At 43.6% G+C, this 22,257-nt stretch overlaps 1 protein-coding gene across 1 annotated transcript in view; it reads right to left on the reverse strand.

Annotated features, from left to right (window-relative positions):
* Nucleotides 1-22,257, reverse strand: part of LOC100299281 (quinone oxidoreductase-like protein 2) — a 55,292-nt gene that overhangs the window by 24,814 nt on the left and 8,221 nt on the right. The window contains exons 2-7 of the mRNA XM_015475215.3: nt 7,489-7,832; nt 7,299-7,407; nt 5,170-5,266; nt 2,829-2,887; nt 1,957-2,022; nt 1,087-1,196 (exon numbers count right to left, since the gene is read on the reverse strand). Of these exons, the coding sequence (XP_015330701.2) occupies nt 1,087-1,196; nt 1,957-2,022; nt 2,829-2,887; nt 5,170-5,266; nt 7,299-7,407; nt 7,489-7,832 (785 nt within the window). The remainder of the gene's footprint in view (nt 1-1,086; nt 1,197-1,956; nt 2,023-2,828; nt 2,888-5,169; nt 5,267-7,298; nt 7,408-7,488; nt 7,833-22,257) is intronic.

Consider the following 22,257-nt stretch of genomic DNA (forward strand, 5'->3'; position numbering starts at 1 on the left):
TTCTTAAATTCTGTCCTAAAATCACTCCCATACTAAACATTGCCAACTTTCAGAAGTTGATGATCACGTAGCAGTCGCCGCTCTTCTAAGCCCATCTCCCTGGAGCAATTCTGAGCTCTCAGAAAAGAGCAAGAAGCTGTGGGAATGCTCCCGGTGAAGTGAGAAATTCAGCACCTCTGAGCTTGAAATACCTATTAAGTATACCCAGCCAAGCCTCACAGAGGCAAATACCACTGTGTGTGCGCTGGGCTCAGTCACTCAGTGCTCAGGCCTGTCTCACTCTTTGTGAGACACAAAGGGACTCCAGTCTACAGACCCCATGGACTGTAAACTGCCAGGCTCCTCTGTCCATGAGACTTTTCAGAATACTGGAGTGGACTGCCATTTCCTTCTCCAAGGGATCTTCCCCACCCCAAGATCAAACCCGTGTCCACTGCATTGGCAGGTGGATTCTTTACCAACACACCACCTGCCTATGGTATTTGTGATCTGTGATGCCCAGCCAAGCCTCACAGAAACAAATGCCACAGACTTCCACTAAAACCAGAGTGAAATGAGTTGAAATAAACCAGCTCTCTAAAATGTAAGGTTTTCTAGGAAGTGATCTCCAGAGGGGTCAGACTTGAGAGAAAGATTTCTCCAAATTCATATTGGCCAAGTCTACCGTCCCCTCTCAGGCAAAAGGGTATCCCCACTGTCACCAGGCTCCAATCTTGGGCCACTCGTTTCCTTTGGCTTTTCCTTAGATAGCTGTGAGGGTCAGGGAGGGCTTCCCACGTGGCCCTAGTGGTAAAGAACCTGCCTGCCAATGCAGGTGATGTAAGAGACTCCGGTGTGATCCCTGGGTTGGGAAGATCCCCTAGAGGAAGGCATGGCAATCCACTCCAGTATTCTTACCTGGAGGATCCCATGGACAGAGGAACCTGGTGGGCTATAGCCCATAGGGTCGCAAAGAGTCGGGCATGACCGAAGGGACTTAGAATGTACACAGGGTCAGGGAAGGAAACAGAGGGCCACGGTCTTGGTGGACATTTCTGGTACTAGAAGAGGTACCATCTATCCCTCTGTCGTTGACATAGTCCTCACCCAGGCTGGGTACAGGCCCGATGCTCCAGGGCGAAAATAGCAGTGCCATACGACACGGGCAGAGCAGCAGCTTCTCGGAGGGACACTTTTTCTGGAATCTGCCACAGGTTCTATAAAAGAGATAACAGTGACTTACAGATTAAGCACTGTACCTCTTCATAAAGGCTGCTCAATACATATTATGACTTGACTTGCAAAGGGCAACACATGTCAGGAACCAAGCCCAGTCAAGACCAAGCAAGTGATGGTCAATTTCAAGACTTGGGCACATCAGCTTTCAAAAATCCTAAAGCTGGCATCTGGATCAGGAAGGAACCAATATGCACAGGCTATAACACATGCCACTGCGGTATTAATATAATTAAGTGAACAACAAGGTACAAAAATTTTGCCTTAAATAAAGCTGTTTAAAAAAAAAAAGTGTGTACTAGCCACCACTAGGGGGCACCATTCACATCCTGGACAGCCACACCCCTACACCAGCCTGCTACCTCCCAGGAGGATTGTCTTTCACAAGCTTGGTGCGGAGAAGAAGCTCATTACATCCAGGCTTCAAACCAGTTTTTCTACCAAAACCACCTAACTATGGTCCAGTTGGACAGCCAGTCGATTGTTCCAGGCCTCAGAAAACAAAATGCCCTTCTTCATTAAACCACTCAACACAAACAAAGCTCTATGCAATGGTTGTCACACCAAAACAAGCAAACCAAAAAAAAGGGTTTAGCATTTGAAAGAAAGAAGTGCTTGGCTGAGAAACAAGATATAACCAAAAGAATACAAAAAAAGAAAGGAGAAGGACTGAGGGATAGGTGAAAATGAAAGACAGCAGAAAAAGAATCTCCGAGGATGAATATTGAGGAGTAGGGCTACCTTGTGGTCAGTGATGCATTCTTCAGCCATACCACTAAAGCCAGGCAGGCCAATGACTCGATCTCCCTGGAGGGAAAATGCCATTAAGGGTATGTTCAAATGTACGCTCTTGCCATTCGACCCCTTCCCAAATTAATCCAAAAAAGAAAGAAAATTGTTCTTTCTGATCCAGTAAGACAGTGGAGAAGGCAATGGCAACCCACTCCAGTACTCTTGCCTGGAAAATCCCATGGATGGAGGAGCCTGGTAGGCTGCAGTCCATGGGGTCCCTAAGAGTCAGACAGGACTAAGCGACTTCACTTTCACTTTTCTCTTTCATGCATTGGAGGAGGAAATGGCAACCCACTCCAGTGTTCTTGCCTGGAGAACCCCAGGGACAGTGGGGCCTGGTGGGCTGCTGTCTATGGGGTCACACAGAGTCGGACATGACTGAAGTGACTTAGCAGCAGCAGCAGCAAGACACAGCTTCCCTTAATTATCTATTCAGTTTTACTACTTAGTAAATAATTCAGCTGTTTTCACACAACCCCCATCAGGCGGCCAAACCAGTTTGAGCACATTTTGGACGATGACTTAACCAAGAAAGGAAAAAACTGATATGAATTAGAATCCCAGTATTCATTTCTCTCACAAAATACTGAAACTTGAGAATTCTCTATCCTTTCAGTAACTAAAACCCAGGTGCTGCCTTTCATTAGTAATAAAAAGTTTAACTAAGCCAGGACAGGCTTCCTTCCCTCAATTCAAAATTCGTTTCTCCCCGCTCTGCCTTTGGTGTCTGCTGGCAAAGTCCAGGAAAAGCAAGACCCTCTGGCTACAAACTATTTCTCATAGTTACCCACACATCAGTTCCCTAGATTCAACTAATTTACCTCTTTCACCGTGCTGACATCTGTGCCTGTCTCCAGTACCATCCCAGAAAACTCCATTCCTAAAACAAATTTTAAAAATCAGGTTATCTGTAAAGCCCAGCACCAGAGAGATAAGAAAACTCTGATCGACAGGGTGTCCTATGAGCTTTCTGGAGCCAAAAGGGTTTGTGTTCTGCCCCCTACCCCATCCAGGAAGAAGAATAGGAGTGTTATACCCAACACACAGGAAAGTGAATTAAGATTTCATGATACAACTTGAAAAGCTATAGCAGTTCCATTCTTACCATGACACAAATGAAAATTTCAAGAATGGGCAAAAAAATAGAGAATCATGAGTATACAAGTACTTTTGACCATGATCTCTGGGGCCTTGGGCTCCTCCAGCACCCCCATGATAATATTCATCATATGGTATTTATCTGTTCCCAGGTCTCCTCTTCTGGACTATGAGGCCCCTCAAGGACATGAACTATATTCATGCATACAGCACTTGGTTCAGTTGGATGAACTGGTGTTGTCTGCTCTTTCCTCCTCCACCTCCAAAATTTCTGAGTTTAATGATCATACATTTCCCACTTGAGCTGCCAGAAGAAAAACTCAATTGAGTAAGACCTCTTCCCCCTCAACCAGCATGTCAGCAAATACAAACAGAGGGAACCGGTTCCAACTGTTGAGGCAAAACCAAATGCCCTAAGGCCAAAACACTGCAACTGTTTTGCAATCACTGTATCCTTAGTGGTGTCTATCTGTATAAAATATACATGTACTGTATATTTACAGTATATAACTGTATATTACTTATGTATATATATAGATACACACCAAACTATACTTATATCTCTTTTAATAAATTTCACCAACAAAAATGAGTCATTGGTCCACATACTCGGGATCTAAATGTAATCAGATTGAGTATAATGCAAGTCAGAGAGCAGCCCACTAAGAAATGGATAAACTCTATATCTTCTTTCTGATCCTTTGATATTAGGTTTCTTGGGGAATGCATTTGTGAGGACTGAGAGTTGTAGCTGCAACCAGATGTTTATGATCCTTCATTGAAAAATTAAAATTGAGGAACTATCAAGGAATGAAAGAGAATGACTATGGCCATTGATGATTCTGATCAGGATTCTGGTGAGCATAATAATACATAAAATTTTATTTGTTCATTTATGCCTTTTCAAAGTATTTATTAAGGGGTGGATGAAGTAAGTGAAGGGGATTAAGAGGTACAAGTCTCTAGTTAGAAAACAATAAAACCACAGAGATGTAATATACAGCAGAAGGAAATAGTAATATTGTAATAACTCTGTATGGGACACATGGTTACTAGACTTATTGTAGTGTCATTTCATAATGTATGCAAATGTCACGTCACTGGTACACCTGAAACTAACATAACATTGCTTGTCAACTGTATTTCAATCGATCAATCCATCAAGTATTTATTGAGTATTTAGTATGAGCCAGATACAAGAGTACTAATGGGGCCAGGGTGGGCAGGCAGGATAATGTTGAACAAGACAGTCATAGAACCTTCCCTCACAGCACTAGAATCACTAGAATCTAGTGATTCTAATTAGCAGTGAGGCTGAGATGTCTTTTTTTTTTTTTGGCCACACCACACAGCATGTGGGATCTTAGTTTCCCAACCAGGGATCAAACCTGCATTGGAAGCATGGAGTCTTAACCCCCGGACCACCAGGGAAGTACCGCAGCTGACATATCTGAATCACCACTGATAGCAGGCAAACACCACCATGGAACTACTCATGAAGCACATGGATCTTTTTTTTTTTTTTACCAATTATGATTTTTTTTGAACTTTTTGTTTTGTGGTATAGCTGATTAACAATGTTGTGAAAGCTTCAGGTGAACAGCAGAGCAACTCAGATACACCCATACATGTACCCATTCTCCCCCAAACCCCACTCCCATCCAGGCTGCCACATAACATTGAGCAGAGTTCCACATGCTGTAAAGTTGGTCCTCGTTGGTTATCCATTTTAAATATAGCAGTGTGTACATGCCTCATGCGAAGAGTTGACTCATTGGAAAAGACTCTGATGTTGGGAGGGATTGGGGGCAGGAGAAGGGGACGACAGAGGATGAGATGGCTGGATGGCATCACTGACTCGATGGATGTGAGTCTGAGTGAACTCTGGGAGTTGGTGATGGACAGGGAGGCCTGGCGTGCTGCGATTCATGGGGTCGCAAAGGGTCGGACACAACTGAGCAACTGATCTGATCTGATCTGATCTGACATGTCCATCAGGCAGCTCTTTTAAAAGTCTCTATATCTTCTCTTTTTGAAGCAATCACTTTGCCCTTTCATACTCACCGGGTGTGAAGGGAAGTTGATGCCTCTCCTGATACTGACCCTGACAGGCCAAAATATCAGCAAAGTTAATCCCACAGAAATGAACATTAACTCTGACCTGCAAAGGAAATAGAGCAACAAGGCAGATCAGTACACATCTTTGGAGACAAATTCATTCAATTATATGGTAATATTTACTGAATGTCCACTATATGCTAGGTACTGAACTAAGTACTGTGCACAATCACAAGACAAAATGGACAAGGAGCTAAGAGTATAGTACAGAAGACAGACATTAACCAGATAATTAGGAAAGTTTATGGGCTAAACTACAACTCCTACACGAAATGTTAGATAGAAATATATGGTGCTATGAAAGCACATAATGGGGAGATTTGACCTTTGAGGGAAGTAAGAACTGTGAGGAGTTAACTATTCAAAGTGGGGAGGGGGAGCCTGGCACAGACAAAAGCAGTGGCCTGTGCAAAGGCCCAGTGTATGCTTAGTTGCTCAGTCGTGTCCGACTCTTTGCGGCCCGGCAGACTGCAGCCCACCAGGCTCCTCTGTCCCTGGGACTTTTCAGGCTAGAATACTGGAGTGGGTTGCCACTTCCTTCTCCAGGGGATCTTCCCAACCCAAGGATAGATAGAACAATGGAAGCCATTAAAAGATTTTAAGCAGAGGGTAATATGATCAGCTGTTGTGGGATTCAGGAATTCTAGAAGCGAGAACTAGACTCCCCAGCTTATGTGTTTCATGACAGAGAGAGAGCAGAGGCAGCCCTGTAGCAGTTTCTGTAGCCCTTGTTAATCAGTGGTTCTCAAAGTGTGGTCCCCAGACTACCAGATTCAGTGTCACCTGGCAACTTGTTAGATGTTCAGATTCTCAGCCCCTGACCTACTGAATCAGAAACTTTAGAGGACCAGCAACCTGTTTTGACAAGATAAGTCTGATGCAGCCTGAAGTTAAAGAACTACTGTCACATACCAACCCAACTCAACAGGGCTTGGAATCATGGGAGGAAATGAAGGCTGAGACAGAATCGGTGACATTCATTTATCTGTTTACATTTCCTATATCATACAGAGGTGACCATATTGATGAGAAGATATTTTATGAACAAAATGCATTCATTCAACAATATTTTAAGCATCAGCCACATGCCAGGCACCATTCCAGACTATGGAGATTTAATGATGGATAAACTCACATAGTCCCAACTCTCATGAGCTAATTCCTGACACAACAGTCTGGGCAAATAACAGAACGAAGAAGCCCAGCTCTCAACCTGTTTGTGTGCTCTCTCAATGACTGTCTCAAACATTGTGTGCTGACACGCATAGCACATATAAATTCCTGAAGCCACTCTACCTTAACTCAACATGGATGTCTTTCAGCATGTGAATCCCAGGAAGCAGGGCTGGCTGCTAGCCTACAGTCACCCAAATTATCCATTTAGTCCCAGGGTCTGCATTAGTGATACTTTGGGACTGCAGCCACATTTCTTCCCCTCCCAGGGGTCTCCAACCCTGAGACTCACTGTCCGTTTCACCTTGTCAGACGGTCTCATTCTCCACACCAGATGAGTGTCACCAGGGTGATCGAAAGGCAAAGCCAAAGTGACCACCACATTTTCCACCTCCCTAAATGTGGGTAGATGCCCACAACACTAACATAATCCCACCCACCCCAAATCACTGCAGTACACCAGAGGAGGGCACAAGGCACATTATCATGGAAATAGGGCTGGCTGAGGGGAGGAGGGAGGGCAGATAATTAGATGCCGCAACTGAAGGAGGGGAAGCAAAGAATGGAGTCCATTTATCTGTGTTAAATCAATAACGTGCAGGCGGTTATGCAAAGTCGTGTGCAAATCAGAATTCTCTGTTTCTTTTTTTTTTAGAATTCTCTGTTTCTGAGGCAACAGCTCTGGGGCCTTCTACGTTTGTGTTTGGGGGAACAAGCTTCCCTTTGCATGGGCTTTTGTGACCCTGGAAAGGGCCCATCAAGAAGACCAGCAGAAAGTTGTGCTCCAGTCTCACGGGCGCCCCCTAGCTGAGCACTCGGGAACTCAGTCCGAAAGGGAACTAGCAGGTCATGAGTGGTGGCCTCAGGGAAGGGGTCGTCCAGGGGCCCGGCCAGTCACCTACCTCGTGCGGCTGGACAGGGCGAGGGGTCACCTCCTCAATGACCAGGGGCCGCTTCAACTCGGCGCACAGCGCGGCGCGGTAGTTTCGGCCGCAGCCCTGCCAGGCCGTTCTGCAAAGCGGAACAAGGGTCGGGTTACTGGGGCCGAAACTGGGGCCGCCCTTAGGGGTCTGGGGATGAGTCAGGTCGCACCTGCAGAGCCATGCCCGAGACAGGAACCGTCCCCACGCCGCCGCCATGGCCCAGAGCAAGTGTCGCCAGAGGGGAGAGGTCCGAGTGCGGCAGTAAGAGCCGGCCGCCGCCTGCCCCGCCCCGGTGACCGGAAGAGCGCGAGGGCGCCGGGCGACAGGCCCGGGGACGTGTGACATGAACTGACCCAGGCAGGCGGCAACAGCCCGGACCGCGCCACCCGCCAGCTTCTCCCGCGCGCCGGAGCCCCCTGGTCCCCCGGGGACCGCCCCCCCTCCCCGCCCCCCGAGGTGGAGCCCGCGGCGGGGCGTGTAGGGAGGGTGGAGGGAAAAAAAGAGTAGATAGAACTAGATTCCCGGAGATTAACGTTTGTTATCGTTTTTTGTCGCCAATTCGGGAGACTTTTAACCCACACTTGAGGTTCTTGTATAAAGAACAAACTCGTGGTTAATAGTGGAAGTGAGGGGAGGGGCAAGATAGGGGAAGGGGAATATGAGGCACAAACTACTAGGTATAAAATAAATGAGAACAAAGATGTAATGTACAGCACAGGGAATACCGCCAATATTTTATAACTTTGGGGTAATTATTGATTTTTATCAAAATACTCCTTTCCAAAAGTATTTTCTGTTCATAGACTATTTCTTGACTGCTTCAAAAGGACATTTGACGCTGTTGACCTCACATCTTTTGATATAAACTCTTCCCTTAACTTCTTATAATAACTCTAAAAAATATTGAATGATTATATTGTACACCTGTAACTGATATAACTTTGCAAATCCACTATACTTCAACAAAACAAGGTATAAATAAACAACTACGGTCCGTGAGGGTGAACCTCTGCATGTGCAAAATCCTAAATGCATAAAGGCTTTATGGCTGCCTTTAACATCTTACTAGGATTTGAGAGGGTAACAGGCAGGAAAGCTGGGGGTCTCCAAACGGAGGAAATAGGCTGCAAGTGTCAGACATTTTTTGTTTCTCTCTTAAGGTGCAGGAGGTAACCAACAAGTGTTAGATGTTTTCCCCTTCTCTACACAAATTTAAAAAGAGGTTTCTCTTAAAATTCTGTGTTGCCATGATGACACCTGGTTCCACCTGAACTTAACTTTTCTCAAACCTTGAGCTAACCAATGCATTTTTCTTATGGAAATGTTTGTCTTCAGTTCAGTCCCTTATGTTTGTCTTAAGCTATGTTAATGAATTATGTATTTACCCTCAGTTCAGTTCAGTTCAGTTGTTCAGTAGTGTTTGACTCTTTGCGGCCCCATGGACTGCAGCATGCCAGGCTTCCCTGTCCATCACCAACTCCCAGAGCTTGCTCAAAGTTATGTCCATCAAGTCAGTGATGCCATACAACCATCTCATCCTTTGTCGTCCCATTCCCCTCCTGCCTTCAATTTTTCCCAGCATCAGGGTCTTTTCAAATAAGCTGTCTAGGTTGGTCATAGCTTTTCTTTTAATTTCATGGCTGCAGTCACCATCTGCAGTGATTTTGGAGCCCAAGAAAATAAAGTCTCTCACTGTTTCCATTGTTTCCCCATCTATTTGCCATGAAATGGTGGGACCAGATGCCATGATCTTAGTTTTCTGAATGTTGAGTTTTAAGCCAACTTTTTCACTCTCCTCTTTCATTTTCACCAAGAGGCTCTCTAGTTCTTCTTTGCTTTCTGCCGTAAGGTTGGTGTTATCTGCATATCTGAGGTTATTGCTATTTCTCCCAGCAATATTGATTCCAGCTTGTGCTTCATCCAACCCAGCATTTTGCATGATGTACTCTGCATATAAGTTAAATAAGTAGGGTGACAATATATAGCTTTGACATACTCCTTCCCAACTTGGAACCAGTCTATTGTTCCATGTCCAATTCTAACTGTTGCTTCTTGACCTGCACACAGATTTCTCAGGAGGCCAGGTAATCTGGTATTCCCATCTCTTTAAGAATTTTCCACAGCTCTTTGTAATCCACACAGTCAAAGGCTTTGGCATAGTGAATAAAGCAGATGTTTTTCTGGAACTCTCTTGCTTTTTTGATGATCCAACAGATGTTGGCAATTTGATCTCTGGTTCGTCTGCCTTTTCTAAATCCAGCTTGAACATCTGGAAGTTCACGGTTCACATACTGTTGAAGCCTGGCTTAGAGGATTTTGAGCATTACTTTGGTAGTCTGGTGAATTCTCTGGCAGTTCAAATGGTTAGGACTCTGTGCTTCTACTGCAGAAGGTCTAGATTGATCCCTGGTAGGAGAATTAATATCATGCAAGCCTAGAAGCCAAAAAACAAAAATAAACTCCTCAAAAAGGACATCTGGTCAAAGAGCATATAGCCTCTGAGGTTCAAGCCCAACTCTACCACCTATTTGTGTGTTTTTGGCAATTCTCAATTCTGTGGAGTCCAGTTCCTCCCCTCAAAAGTGAAAGCATCAGGCAAAATAATCCCTAAATTGCTCAATTCTCTATTTGACGGAAACAATAGTCCAAGGTAGCACAGAATTATGGAATGACCAGGAATGGAATAAAGGAAAACTAAAAAGCAAAAATGAAGTAGCAATGAACTTCTAAAATTATGGCCTAAAGAAAGGCTTTGGTAGGAAAAGAATTTAAGAAAAGTGAAGGTCACTGTTCTCTTAAGAGCACTGGCAAGGGGCGGGGCAGGGGTGGTGGTGAAATTGGTAGTCATTTTAGCCCCACCTCCCTCAGGGGCAAACTAAGCAGAAGAGGAACAAGGACTGGAGGGTGAGAAAGTGGAAGACATTATCTTCCACGAAATACTTTGTAAACTCTTAGTCATTATGTACATAAACCAAACCACAAGAAGTAGAGAATTACCAACATTATCATCATCATAATGGAATTCTGGGACTTCCCTGGTGGCTCAGTGGTAAAGAATCCACCTGCCAGTGCAGGAGACACAGGCTCCATCCCTGGGTCAGGAAGATCCCACATGCCCGCAGAGCAGCTAAGCCTGTGTGCCACAACTACTGCGCCTGTGCTCTAGAGCCGACGAGCCTGCAACTGCTGAAGCCCACACACCCTAGAGCCGGTGCTCTGCAACAAGAGATGTCACCACAGCGAGCACCGCTGCAAAGAGTAACCCCCCATCTCCGCAACTAGAGAAAAGCCCAAGCAGCAACAAAGATCCAGTTCAACCAGAAACAAAACAATTTTTTTAAGCAGTCAACATTCTGGTTACCAAATAACAGTGAGCAACAAGAAATCTCAAGTTCATGAAATGTAAAATGAGGATTGATTTGGGGATGAAATGAGTTTACATGTGGAAAATATTTTGTAAAATATTAACTATTTATCAAGTGAAGTAAGAGTCACTTAGTTGTGTCTGACTCTTTCCAACCCCATGGGCTGTAGCCTGCCAGGCTCTTCTGTCCATGGATTTCCCAGGCAAGAATACTGCAGTCGGTTGCCATTTCCTTCTCCAGGGGACTTTCCCGACCCAGGGATCAAACCAGGTCTCCTGCCTCGGAGGCAGATTCTTTACCATCTGAGCCACCAAGGAAGTTCCCGTAAGTATTTATACAAGATATAAAGTGAGCAATTTTGTATTGAATTATAGTTGATTTACATAAAGCAAGCAAAGTTTAATTGAGCTCCTTGAAAGAACACCCATTTCTTAATCTCCTTTATGTTTGTACTTTGCACAATGCAACTTTTAGGCACCTAATACACGCTTATCACTGAATTGTTGAATGAGTATTCCAGTTTAGTTCAGTTGCTCAGTTGCATCTGACTCTTTGCAACCCCACGGACTGCAGCACGCCAGGCTTCCCTGTCCATCAACAACTCCCGGAGCTTGCTCAAGCTCATGTCCGTTGAGTCAGTGATGCCATCCAACCATCTCATCCTCTGTCATCCCCTTCTCCTCCCACCTTCAATCTTTCCCAGCATCAGGGTCTTTTCAAATGAGAGTTCTTCAAATCAGGTGGCCAAAGTATTGGAGTTTCAGCTTCAGCATCAGTCCTTTCCATGAATATTCAGGACTGATTTCCTTTAGGATTGACAGGTTGGTTCTCCTTGCAGTCCAAGGGACTCTCAAGACTCTTCTCCAACACCACAGTTCAAAAGCATCAATGCTTCAGCACTCAGCTTTCTTTACAATCCAACTCTCACATCCATACATGACTACTGGAAAAACCATAGTTTTGACTAGATGGACCTTTGTTGGCAAAGTAATGTCTCTGCTTTCTAATAAGCTGTCTAGGTTTGTCATAACTTTTCTTTCAAGGAGCAAGCATCTTTTAATTTCATGGCCGCAGTCACCACCTGCAGTGATTTTGGAGCCCCCAAAAATAAAGTCTCTCACTGTTACATAGTATCAATTTTTCAGATAATTGGAAGTGTCTTTAAGCATCAGGTTTTTTATTTTTTATTAAGTATTCTTATGGAAATTTTTCTATTGTCATTTTCATAATATCCTTGTCATCCTCAGGGAAAATGAAAATCAGTGAGTTTGAAGAAATCTACCAATACTTCATTCTACATTCATAACAGTATCTGAAAAAAATAGCAGACATCCCTTTTAGAAGAGTCTTGGAAGGAAATGAAAGTATCTCAGGTAATTGAGGGGATTTTAAGCACTTATATGCAAAATAACTTTCATTTTTCCAAAGAACTTCAAAGGTAAGCGATAAGACATTTAATAGTAGTTGCTACAGTGGCAAAAGAAGTATTTCGTTTACCCATCAATGTGCTGCCACCACACAGTACTATCTAGTTTTTGTTATCATTTTTGGTCATTTTGTTTTCTGTGGGGGTAAGTTATGAAAGTGGAGAAGGAGATGGCAAGTCACTCCAGCATTCTTGCTTGGGAAATCCCATAGACAAAGGAGCCTGGTAGGCTACAGTTTATGGGGTCACAAGAGTCGGACACGACTTAGCCACCAAACCACCACCACCAAGGTAGGAAAGAGGGGAGGAAGAATAAAATTTGAGTCCTGGGGGAGAACAAGCAGCTAAATCTGGACTAATCAGTCCTCTGAGAAGAAAGAGAACGCATCTCTAATTGCCCTATAAACCAGTTTGAGGGCTCATTAGGAAGTAAAAGAGTAACAGATGACTCTTCCTTCTGGTACAACTCACTTGAAGAGATAATATTTAACACCCAGAAGCTGCTGGAAGGCTGAGGGTAGAGAGATGAATACACAAACAGCTATGCTTTCACAGAATAGTAGAAAAGCAATGTATAAACAACATTAACATCATACAGGACTACACTGAACATGTAAAAGAAGCTCACAGGGTTAAAAGGCTTTATCCAATAGTTTGTCAGCATCTTGAGAATAGTCTGTGTGTCTCAGTAACCCAGTTTACTACCGCATCTAACACAAAGTAGATACTCGGGACATGAGGAAGGAAAAAAGACTGATGCCCCACAAGCTGTGTAAGAGAGCTACCAGCACTTTACTGTTCAAAGCCACATCCAAAAATGTTAAAGGGTCTTACACATACTTTCCTGTTTAAGGACGCATCTGCCTGATACACATAATCTGATCCTTTTTTTCTGACTAGTGCAGTATTGCCGTTAGAGATACGTTATTATCTTCTACCAAAAAGATGTCTCCCAAGAGTCTTGAGCTTTGTTGTAGTTTGCCTTTTCACTGGATTCCCCCAGACTGCTCTTTCTGACTGTTGCAGTTGGGGTTAACTTTTATCAACCTCAGAGACGGACTTTGGTTATTGATATATGTGGGCCATATTAACCTTCTAGTCTATTCCAAGAATTCTGTAAGATTTGTGACATAATTTATCAGCTTCATGGAACCGAAATTCATGGAATAATAGAATTTCAGAGCTGGGGTGGCTCATCAAAATGATCTAAGCAATGGGGCCTCCCGTGGTCTAGTGGTTGAGAATCCACCTTGCAATGCATGGCACACGGGTTGGATCTATTGTCAAGGAAGATCCCACATGCCACAGAGCAACTAATCCCGTGTGCCACATCTACTGAGTCTGCGCTCTGGAGCCAGAGAGCCACAGCTACTGAAACCTGAGCACCACAGAGCCCATGCTCCACAAGAGAAGTCTCTGCAACAAGAAGCCCGCGCAAAACAAGGAAGAGTAGCCCTTGCTCACCGCAATTAGAGAAAGTCCAATCACAGTGAGGAAGACTCAGCACAGCTAAAAATAAACAAGTTTCTTAGAAAGATGATTTTAAAAACTGCTTCATCTACAAGTGAGAAAGTGAAGACTCGAAGAGGGACTGGCCCAAGGTCACACTGCACATCACTGGCTCAAGTAGCATTAGGATCTGTTAGGACCTGGCTTTCCTGATTTCTTATTCAATGCCCTTTCTATCAAGCTCTTTGGATTTAACACAATACAATACACATAATAATATTTCACATTTTCATAATACTTCATAGGTTTCAAATCACTGTCATCCAAATTGCTTTATCCTGCCAGTGATGCAAGTGATAATAGTGATTGCTACAACCAGCACTTACTGGTGACTTAGAACAAACCAGTCACTAAGTGCTTTTGCATTATTTTCTTAGTCCTCACAATAGTCCTGTTACTATTATTTTCACTCTTTTAAAGATCGGGAATGCAGAGTAAGAAACTTGCCTGAGACCACAGCTAGGAACCGGAGCAGTTTAGAAGCCTCCTAATTGCCTGATGCCAGAGGCCCGCCACCCACTGTTTCCTCCCTCACCGATCCGGGGCAGACAAAGGGGGTATTGTGCCATACATTACAGAGCCATGCTTTTTACTTGTAGTTTTAAGTTTAATTTTATAGGAATTTTACAGTAGTTCAAGCCTAGAAAATAGATGAATTTCCTGAAGAGGAGAATAGAGAGAAACCAGCCTCCAGGGATGCCTGCAGTTAAGACACAAGAGCAGGAAAAGGTAACACATAATTAGAAGTACTACCCTATTCCTTATAGCCAAGAGCTTGAAAATGTATTGATTTTATTTAAAGTGTAGTAAGGTTAAAAATGTGATTATGTAAAGTAGTTTTCACACACCACACACACACACACAAAAAGATTTTAATGAAACAGTGTGCTGACTGGTTGCCTGGTTACCACTTAAGCAGGTACCAGCAGGCATTTGGACTAAATTCCTGGCACCCAGAGGGACTCATTTGGAAGCAGTGGTGACCTAGGCTATGTCTGCCATGGGCCCCAAAACTAACCACCAACATTTGATGCAGGAATCTATTTTCCATCTTAAGCCATCATTATGGAATCAGTTTACAAGTTCCCAAGCAGTCTGGCAACTTTATGAAGCCTTTCCAACCTCACCTCCCCCAAAGAGGACAACTCCTTTCCTTCTACATGTTTCCCCCAAGAGCTTTATAAACTTGGATTAGCTCGCTAATCTCATTGTTCAGGTGGTATTTATCTGTTTATCCCAACAGTTAAGCTGTGAGCACTGTGGATGGTTCTGATGATAACATAAGAAAAAGAAAAGAATTTAGGCCTTGGAACCAGATGTACCTATGTTGGATTCCTGCCTTAGTCACTTAGCCATTGTGACCTTGGGAAAGTTATTTAACCTCTCTGAGCCTCCATCTTTGTTTTCATCGATAAAACAAATGTAATAATGGCCTCCTCAGGTGGTAGCTGTGAGAATTAAATCAAAAAAAGCCAGCACATGGCAGCCCTCAATGAATGGCAGCTCTTATTATGATGGCAGTCCTATCCTTGAACCTCTCACCATCTAGTGGAGAAAGGCACATGAAAATAGGCTTCTAAGAGACTTCCCTGGTGGTCCAGTTGTTAGCAATCTGTGCTTCCACTGCAGGAGGCATGAGTTCGATCCTTAGTCCGGGCAGTAAGATCCTGAAAACCATGCAGCTGAGGAAAAAAAAAAAAAAGATTTCTACAATGCCTGTGAAATGTCCTGACCTTGCACTGCAAAGGAGGCTGTGAGAGCACACAGAAGGTCAACCTACCCCACCTAGAGAGCATCATTTCAAGAAAGCCTCCTAGAAGAAGGATGAGGAAGAATTAGCCAGACAAAGAGCAGAATTAAACATGTCCCAGGCAAAGAAATGTATGAGAGAGAAGGTGGCACATTCAAGGAATTATAGGTGGTCAGCTGTGACTGAAGTTATGATTTGAGTCAGAGAATGGTGAGAGATGAGAATGGAGAAGCAGATGGTGGTGTAGAAAGAGCATGGGTTCAGGGAGGAATTCCAGCTTCACCACTTTCCAGCCATATATCCTCATCCAAGTGACCTCTTTCTGGGTCTTGTTTTCCCATTTGTAAAATGATTATAATCTAATATATGTAAAGTACCTGGCACAGAATGTACTTTTTAAAAAATGCTAGCAAGTATTATTTGTCTCTCTTTATCTAGGATGAGTTTAATGGTTGGTCCATTTCAACTGAGTAAATGGAAAGATGGATGAATGGATAAATTCATTCACTTATTAATGTTAGTACTTATTAGACACCACCCCTGTGCCAGACTGTTCTAATTGCTAGTGAACAAAACAGGCAAAAAATCCCTGCCCTAATGAGACTTACAGTTCATGAAACTGAGATGGAAAAGGGGCCACTGGTGTCTATGAGAGACAGTCTACTTCACAGCCCATGTGGCTCCAGACTTACCTGATAAAAAGTTAATAAACTGACAAAGCAAATTTCTAACAGAGCTGGATGCGAGTCCCACCTCCTGACAAAGCAGAGGCTCCTGTCCTCTCCCTTAATTGCTTCTCACTTATCAACCCCCAGCTTCCTGTTGTGATCCAGGAGAACTGGTGAGTTGTGTTGTTTGGCAGGAAGAAATGTCAAGGAAGGCTCAATTCATTCTTGGGCTCTAGGTCTAAAGTGGTGGTAAGAGGAAACAGGAAAGCAACTCACACAAAAAGGCTATGGAGAGGGAGATTTGCCTATCTCAGAGCCCAGTGATAAGTGAGCTCAAATGCCTTGTGATGCACTCAGGTTTTATTTCAATAGCAGGATAATCATATTCACATGTGTGTATCTCATTACAAAAAAGGTTCCCCAGGAGATTTAATTTAATCCTCAGAAAGACTCATTGTTTTTCAGTCACTAAGTCATGTGTGACACTCTTTCGACCCCATGGACTGCCGCACCCTAGGCTTCCCTGTCCTTCACCATTTCCTGAAGGACCCCATAAGGTAGGAATTAACCCCATTTAATCCCATCTCTCCCCTTGAAATTAACTTCTCCCTCTCCACAGCCTCCTGTGCTATAGTATATAACCATATACATGCTTTAATCATAAACAAAAACAACAAAAACCTTTGTTCATCTCTTTGTGATTCTAAAAAACTCGACATACACACACACACAAGTCCATTCAATGTTAAAAATATGCTTATTAGATAAAACTGTCATATGATCCAGCAATTCCACTCCTAAGTACCTGAAAAAAATTAAAATGCTAATTTGAAAAGATATACAGACCCCAATGTTCACAGCAGCTCTATTTATAATAGCCAACATACAGAGGCAACCCAAGTATCCATCAAAAGATGAATGGATAAAAAAGAAGATGTTGGATGTAAACACAATGGAATATTACTCAGCCATAAAAAAGAATGAAATTCTGCCATTTGCAGCAACATAGCTAAATCGAGAGACTATTATGCTTAGTGAAATAAGTCAGATAGAGAATGACAGATGCTGTATGATATCACTTACATGTGCAATCTGAAAAGTAAAACATACCAGTGAATATAACAAGAAACATTTAAGATACAGCAAACAAGCTAGCAGTTACCAGTGGCAGGAGGGAAGGAAGAAGGGGCACCATGGGGAAAGGGATTAAGAGGTACAAACTATTATGTATAACATAAATAACCTACAAAGATGTATTGTACAAGGAATTATAGTAACTTTTAATGGAGTACAATCTGTAAAAATACTGACTCACTATACTGTCCACCTGAAATCAATATAATATTGTAAACCAATTATACCTCAATAATAATGATAATAATAAAAGGCAGACGCTCATTAGCTCTGTTGCTCTCTTCCCATTTGCTCTCCACTCTATTCTTCCTCTAAATGCCACTGGCCTGATGGATGCTTGTCAGTCAGTCCCCATCACCGTTGGCCTCCCTCTTGCAGCATTTGAAGCCAGTCTCTGCTGGTTCTCCTCCTACTTCTCAACCCACCGCCCAGTTTTGTCCTTAAGGTTCCTTTCCTCTGCCACTTCTTTAATGTTGTTAGCCAGGGTTCTTTCTATCATCTTTCTCTCTCTCTTTCTCTTTAAGTGAACTCTCTGTTTTTTCAAAATCCTGCTCAAGCTCCTGATTTGGGAGCCCTTCCCTAACCACAGTCTCACCACTGCTCACCTTCTCACTCTTCTCCTACTTCCAGAACACACAGAGTCCCCACTCCTCTCACTTCCCTGGGAACTCCTCTGTAGCTTCCATAAAGCACATCCCACATTGTGTTGTAACTGTGTTTGCACCTGTCTCCCCAAGAGATTACACCGGACTGCAGGGTGGAGCCAGCAACTTCTCGATTTCTGCATTCTTGATGCCTGGCACAGGGCCTGGCATATGGTAAGCTTAGAGATTCAGAGGCATTTGGCAAGTTCTCAAGAGTCAAACAGCCAGGAAGCTTACAGGCAGGACCTCAACCTTAGTCTTCTGATTTTAAAGGATAGGAGCTCTCTACCTCAGTACAGAAAAGAACCAGGTAGCAAGCGTTTTATTGTAAGTGCTTCAACCCTAGCAATTTATATACATCAAGGGGCAAGGCAGTGCAAAGTTTTGCCCAAGTGCAAACATTGCCCAGCTACCAGGTGTGGAAGGAATTTTTGGCATTTGTAGCGTTCCTTTTGCAACCTCCAAGATGAAAAGAAGGAAGAAAACAATAAAACCCACCTCCCATGTCTTCCTCCCAGTGGACAATCACTACCATCACTTCCTTTTGAGCCAGGAGGCTGGAAGCCAATCCTAGCTCATGAAATTCCCCACTTGAGAGGAGTACACGGTGACTTAACAAGACACCCTGTAGCTGGATCAGCCCTGAATATGACTGTTGCCATCTTGAAGTCATACTCTGGAGAAAACCTTCCAAAGGTGGTCACAGATACACCTAGAAGGAAAGAAACTTCCCCTTTCCCCAGGAATAAACAAGCTTTCTAGGGAGAGGCTCTGAAATCTGACAATGTGCACATTCCCCAATTACAAGCTCAAGTTCCACCCAAATACACACAATCAAAGGCTTTACCAAGGCCATCATTACACACGCAGGGCCCTCCTGCTGTTTGGGCAACATTTCAGTGCTGCAGTGAAGCAAGATAAATGTCATCAAAGCGGCAAGGTAAAGACAGATCCATGCGACAGTGCCTTTTTCCAATCTGATGACTCACTTCGCCTTCTCATTTATAATGTCGCAGTCTGGGAAGGGGAGAAGGAAATGAAGAGGAAAAGAGTGGGCTGTGTTGTGCATATAATTTGTTTCCCCATTTCAGACGGCTTTTTAATGAGCTTTCTCATTAAGGGCTCTGTGAGCCTATGCTTAAAGTTTTCCAGACAAGCTAAGGAGCAGGACTGAAATCAGATGGTATCAGGCCAGCATCTTATGTTTTGTTTTAAAGATACAGTAAGGGAGGAGAGGGTAGTATGAAAGAAAATATTGTTATTTGCAAGAAGAGTGATTTGATCCAAAATAGTTTGGAAATGAATGATGGGGTTTTCCCCACTCCCCATGAAAATCCTAATGTTCGTCAATGTTTGGAATATTAGAGTATATCTGTGATAGCATTTCTCTATCCCATGGAGACAAGTAATTGTCCTGTGCTATCCTAACCCTGGGTTCATATTTCTGATAAGGTACTCACCACATCGCATCAGAGATAATGTCCTCTCTAGACTCTTATCCCCCGTGGGGTAGGCACTCAACCTCACCTAGTCTCCTTTACATTTCCACAGCCAATACAGTGTCCGGACACATCGACACTCAATAAATGTGATTTTTACCATTTAACTGAATTCATTAGGTGCTGTTAGCACAGGAGAAAGTACATAAAATAATTAGACCTAAGTACTAGACTGCAAATCAGCGTAATTTATCACCTTGCAAGGTTCAACAAATATTTTAATGTGCTGCTGCTGCTAAGTCGCTTCAGTCGTGTCCGACTCTGTGCAACCCCATAGACGGCAGCCCACCAGGCTTCCCCGTCCCTGGGATTCTCCAGGCAAGAACACTGGAGTGGGTTGCCATTTCCTTCTCCAATGCATGAAAGTGAAAAGTGAAAGTGAAGTCTCTCAGTCGTGTCCGATTCTAGCGACCCCATGGACTGCAGCCTACCAGGCTCCTCCATCCATGGGATTTTCTAGGCAAAAGTACTGGAGTGGGGTGCCATTGCCTTTTAATGTGCTAACAGCCCCTAATTAAAGAAGCAGACTTCAACTGAAATTATCAAGAGGAAGGAAGGAAAGTACAGTCAGCCCTCTGCATCCATGAGTGCCACATCTGTGGATATGGAAGCAGACTGTACTACACTTTTTTTTTTTTTTCACTTTGGCTGTGTCACGTGGCCTGTGGGATCTTAATTCCCTGACTAGGGATCAAACCCATGCCCCCTGCATTGGAAGCGTGGAGTCTTAACCGCTGGACCAGCAGGGAAGTCCTTGTACTATACCATTTTATATAAGGCACTTAAGCATTTGTAGATTTTGGTATCCACTGGGGGTGTGGGAACAAAGTCTGCCCCCCCCCAACTCCCCCAGGTTATCAAGGGATGACTGTACAGATAGGAATTCAGAGACGAAAATATTTTTTTATCATTGATGGATGTTACTTGGTTTCAGAGTAGGAATTAGCTCCTTTACAATAGAGAAAAGGATGCGGTTTTTGCTCTATTTATCTTGCTAGTGAGTTTTCTTAACAGAACATAAGTACAGAATTCAGGAAAGTGGTTTCTAGCTGGTGCCTATGCTTGAACTAGCTGCCCTGCAATCTTTCCCCTTGCTTGTATGGCATAATGCATGCCTTACTTGGGATCATTCCAGGGACTTCCAGAGATAATATACTGATATATGTGAACAGTCTGACACAGTGTTCACCGTGGAGTGTGTGTGCAATAAGAACCCATTGCTAGGAAGGGCACAAAAAGAGGAGAGGGGCTCCCCTCCATTAGACTGGAGAACAGACCTCAAGAGACGGTATTAATAACACGATCTACCTAAAATGTTTGCTCGGTGTTCCAGCTAAAAATGCTGCTGACTCTTCTTGTGTATCCTGGATTGTATTTCATTCCAGAGGTCTAGGTTACCTCTGTGTCTCCTTCTTTCTCACTCACATCCACATCTGAAGAGTCAGCCAGCAGTCAGTGGTCCAGCCTGACAAGCAGAAAAATGAGACTGAGTGTTCTCAGACTATGTATTTGGCACATTTTCTCTGATGGGCATCACCTAGTCTGTATTCCACAAAGTATGACCTGTGGACCATGCATCAGAACCCTGAAGGTACTGATTAGAAGGACTGGTCTCTCAGCTGGCATCGCAATCTGGCATCTGTAGTTTTATTAGGCTTCCCCCTGGATCCTGCTTCCTGCTGAAGTTCAAGAGCCTCTGGCCCTGGCTTCTGACCTAGTGGTGCCTCAGATCACTAGAGGGCACCCTGGAACAACATTTTCCCCAGGCTGTGGGCTTTCTGCCAATGGACCAGGGCTGTGGCGCCCTAGTAGCTCTGGGCTACAGTTTCCAAGCCCATCCTGGAACCGCAGTTTCCTTTAAGAAACAGTCCAGTTGCCACATCACCAAATATATCGAGCAGGCATGTCCACAATGGAGCTGTAATAAATTCAATTCCTACAGAAAAGTTTCACTTTGTCATCCTACCTCTATTCATTGAACACAGATTGTGAACAACATTAGATACCAAAAGGATTGCTAAAAGAAGACAATCTTCCTATTTTCAAGAAAAATGTAGGGAAAGATTAAAGCATACGTATGAAACCATTTGGAAAATATAATTAAGTGTAAATTAAGTTTCAAAGTAAGGAAAAATAGAATAAATGACTAAATATGACACAAACAGGTGCCAGTATATGCACAAACAAGGAACTCCACCAGTGGCCCTGAGCTGACTGGGAAAATTACACATCAGATCTCGGGGAAGGCATCATGGAAAAGGAGAAAGGAGGTCCAGGGCAGTCCAACACAAGCCTTTTCTTTTTAAATATCAATTAATTTATTTATTTGGCTGCCTGGGGTCTTACTGGTAGCTTGTGAGATCTTTTAGTCATGGCATTTGAACTCTTAGTTGCAGCATGTGGGATCTAGTTCCCTGACCCAAGGATCAAACGCAGGCTCCCTGCATTAGGAGAATAAAATCTTAGCCACTGGGCCACCAGGGAAGTCCCAAAACATGTCTTTGTAATTCAGGGCTCTTCCTAGTGTCTCAGCAGACACTTAAATAAACATGCAAATACAAATCTGGGGAGGACCATAGGGACTTCTTTTGTCATGTTGGCATAATGCCCATTTATTCAACAAATCATTGCGGGGCACTGTGGCGTGCCAGGCACTGGCCAGCACACTGGGAAGAAAATGGTGGGCAAGACAGATGCCTTAGTCCTGCCCTGGGTGTTTACCATCCAGCAGGGCAGACAGACAAACGAACACGTAATTACAAAGTAGTGTGTAAGTGATAGGTTTAGTAGAAGGCTTGTGGGACCTCACAGAGGAGAAACCTAACTCCGAGTCATGGTGGTGAAGGAAAGCTTCATGAAATAGAAATAGTCAACGAAAGAATTTAAAGGATGAGTTAGGAGCAGAAAGGAAAGGCATGCTTGAAAGCTGGGGAAGAGAAGCTG

Source organism: Bos taurus, chromosome 16, assembly GCF_002263795.3.
Source record: "Bos taurus isolate L1 Dominette 01449 registration number 42190680 breed Hereford chromosome 16, ARS-UCD2.0, whole genome shotgun sequence".
NCBI lineage: Eukaryota > Metazoa > Chordata > Mammalia > Artiodactyla > Bovidae > Bos > Bos taurus.